The 3,894-nt window shown below is 43.7% G+C and overlaps 1 protein-coding gene across 1 annotated transcript; it reads left to right on the top strand.

The window, feature by feature from the left end:
- Positions 1-3,114, top strand: ifngamma2 (interferon gamma 2). The gene is given in 4 exon segments (NM_001160504.2): positions 1-274; positions 765-824; positions 1,023-1,226; positions 2,521-3,114. Coding segments are annotated over 4 exon segments (543 nt in total). The 5' UTR covers positions 1-145; the 3' UTR covers positions 2,671-3,114.
- Positions 3,115-3,894: the final 780 nt, after the last annotated feature.

Genomic DNA, 3,894 nt, shown 5'->3' with positions numbered 1-3,894 from the left:
AGACACAGAAGAACAAGACTTGGGTCGTGTCAGATACAAGGTGGTCTCGTTAAGTCAACTCAAGTCAAGGACTTTGACTGAAGTTTCCGTACACCGATTGAGGACTATTGAGCTTTGAGGGATCTTCAGCGTGACGTTGAGGGCCATGGATGTGTTATCAAGGGCTGTGATGTGTTTCTGCTTGATGGGCTGGATGACTTTAGGATGGAGTAATGCTGCTCAGTACACATCAATTAACATGAAGAGAAACATAGACAAACTGAAAGTCCACTATGTAAGTATCATACACATTATTAACTGGGGAAACAGGGGTGTCTCCTGACAGACAGACAAGACAGACAGACAGACAGACAGACAGACAGACAGACAGACAGACAGACAGACAGACAGACAGACAGACAGACAGACAGACAGACAGACAGACAGACAGACAGACAGACAGACAGACAGACAGACAGACAGACAGTAGGACAGACAGACAGTAGGACATAACAGGGAGATCTCCTTCCTAATGGGAGACCAACAGCTCAAACACTTCCATCTGAGGTGAGCTTTAGCTTGGAGTTTGCACTTTTGGGACTACTCCATTGTTGCCATTGTACGTGACAAACTAAATGATGTATTTTAAGTTACTTGACCTATTTAGCCCAGGTCTGACAGACACTATACTTGTGATTAGGGGGAGAAGAGTCCACTATATGCAATAAACTGCAGCAAGTTGAAGGAGAAAAACAACTGATTGTCATCATGTTTTGTTCTTTCAGAAGATCTCCAAGGACCAGCTGTTCAACGGAAACCCTGTTTTCCCCAAGGACACGTTTGAGGTAACATATAATGTTACACATTGTTATCCCCTTCAGGCTAATATCACCAATGTGAAACTACTGCTTACCCTTTGGGCTAGGCTGGAGACAAAACTAACTTTCTCTCTCTCTCTCTCTCTCTCTCTCTTTCTCTCTCTCTCCCTCTCTCTCCCTCTCTCTCCCTCTCTCTCCCTCTCTCTCCCTCCTTCCTTTCCTCAGGACAGTGAGCAGAGGGTGTTGATGAGTGTGGTTCTGGACGTGTACCTGAGTATCTTCAGCCAGATGCTGAACCAGACGGGGGACCAGGAAGTGAGGGAGAGGCTGGACCAGGTCAAGGGGAAGGTTCAGGAGACCCAGAAACACTATTTCCTGGGGAGGATACCTGAGCTGAGGACACACCTGCAGAACCTGTGGGCCATCAAGGTGAGCTTCCCTCCACAGCATCAATCAATCACTCAATCAATAATTTAACCCTTTAGGCTGTTAAGGTGAGCTTCCCTACACGGGGAAGAAGACCACCTTACTGTAGACTGATCTGGTTTAGTCTACTTCCACAGGTCTTCATTCAATCTATTATTTGTTTTGTTCCTCTGCCTGTAAATGACACAAGCCACAACTCGTCTACAGTGACAAACGTCATCAACATGCTGGTCGTCCGGCTGCCACCCAGTCGAGTTTGTCCGAACTGCAGCACGTTGACAGCCTTCAGTCACTGGAGACGAGTTGTGGCTTGTGTCATTTACAACCAAACGTGTGTGCTCGCATGCACTCACTTCAAAGACCTTTGATTGAAGACGAGGAAAAAAAGTTGCAATAGTTCTGTTTGTTTGTCCATTATGAGACGCCGTAGCCAGTAACTCAAGAAATCTGTTGTTAATTTTGACGTTTTTGCAGAGAAAATCTTTTGTCATTTTGCATCTGACTAGGATGTTTGGTGCAGTATATCTCAAGTGAAATAAATGTTTACGAGGACGAGTCGTGTCTCGTTCAATGACAAAAGAGAATTCATTGAAGAATCCCTACTGGTGACCAATCACAGACGAGGGGGCGTAGACTTTGGCTACCAACTTCGACTACCGACTTCGGCTTGCCTCCAAAAAAATATTGTGTGCCCTGAACAGTGTCTCGCTTCCCAAGTCAGAGGCTAGTTAGAAATGTTGCTACTTCCCAGAATGCTCATTTCTATGTTGCACACTCTTAGAAAAAAGGGTTCAGCTGTCCCCATAGGAGAACCCATTTTGGTTCCAGGTAGAACTCTTTGGCTGTCCTATGGGGACAGAACATCCAGAACTTCCTTAGTAGTGACTTGATGAAGACAGAATATCATGACGGTAGTATAGTCTACTGTATAGACACCATCATCATGACGGTAGTATAGTCTACTGTATAGACACCATCATCATGGCTGTAGTATAGTCTGCTCTATAGACACCATCATCATGGCTGTAGTATAGTCTACTGTATAGACACCATCATCATGGCTGTAGTATAGTCTACTGTATAGACACCATCATGGCTGTAGTATAGTCTACTGTATAGACACCATCATCATGACGGTAGTATAGTCTACTGTATAGACACCATCATCATTGGCTGTAGTATAGTCTACTGTATAGACACCATCATGGCTGTAGTATAGTCTACTGTATAGACTCCATCATCATGACACCTGATGAACTAATTACCTGATAGTTAATGCCTGTATCTTCTATCTCAGACCAGTGACACCACAGTCCAGGGGAAGGCTCTGTCCGAGTTCATTACCATCTACGAGAAAGCCTCCAAACTGGCCCATGAGATCCATCTAAAGAAGGACAACCGCAGGAAGAGACGGCAAGCCCAGAGGCTCAAATCACACATCATGTAGATGACCAAACGTGTCTACTGTGAAGGCTAGGTGTAGGGTGAAGATACACCTGGAAGCTGACCTTGGGTCAGTTTAGCATTTCCCCCTCTAACAGTGAAGGTTAGGATTGGGGGAGGGAGCTGATCCTAGATCTGTACCTAGGGGAACCCCCCCCCCCCCAAAAGCCACAGTTGAGATACATATTGAAGCTACATATTACCTTGATACAAAACTCTATTTATATTGGTAAGTTATTTAATCTATTATTTAATATATTATTAAGTTATTTATCATTGTGAAAAGAGTATTTATATTTTATGAATCAAAAGGAATCAATTTTGTTAATTAATATGTATTATTTATTATATAAAAAATGCTTTTCTCTTGGAATAAAAATACTTGTTTTTTGCAGTTGACGCAAGATCTGTAAGTTCTACGAGTGAATAAACGGACATTAAGAAAACAGTTCTGATGACTGATATTATCTATCCACACACACGCACGCACACGCACACACACGCACACACTAATCTATGTGTGGTGCTGTATGGAAATATCACACATTGACTGACTGACTTTTATAATTGTTCTTGTATTGAAACCAAAACCCTCTCCTGCATGGGGCCCACACAACGGCCGTGGTCCAAATGGCATACTATTCCCTATATAGGGCACTACTTTTGACCAGAGCCCTATGGGTCAAGTGTTCTGCTCTATATATGTAATGTGGTACCATTCGGTATCATGTCTGTGTGAGTTACAGTTTTTCTCAATTGCTAAAAGACTAAAACCCATTGTGTCACGATTCTTCAAAGTCGAACCCAGAAGCAGACCAGGACAAGGAGAGTAGGAAAAAGGTGAGTATTTATTTACAAGTGAATGGGTAGATATATCCAGGTGGTGTAGCGGTGATGAGTTGATGGGAGTAAATAGGTGGATCCAATGGGGAAGCGGAATCTTCTGACGACCAGGCGGGAATGGGGTAAATGATCCGGGTGAGTAACTGAAGACAGAACAAACAGAGGTAAGTTCAAGGCAAGCAATACGTAACAAACAACAAAACAACTTCTATCCAACTTGAGGCTGATACTCTGGCACAACATACTGTTCATGGCTAACGATCCGGCAGGGAATGGATGTCAGGTCCGGGCTTATGAAGAGGAGAGATGATGATCAGGACCAGGTGTGCAGATAGCTGATGGGATACAGGTGCGGGTAATCAGAAACCCCAACTGGCTACATTGC

The sequence above is a fragment of the Oncorhynchus mykiss genome, chromosome 15 (assembly GCF_057628025.1).
Source record: "Oncorhynchus mykiss isolate SJ-2025 chromosome 15, ASM5762802v1, whole genome shotgun sequence".
NCBI lineage: Eukaryota > Metazoa > Chordata > Actinopteri > Salmoniformes > Salmonidae > Oncorhynchus > Oncorhynchus mykiss.
This window is presented reverse-complemented; position numbering and strand designations above follow the sequence as displayed.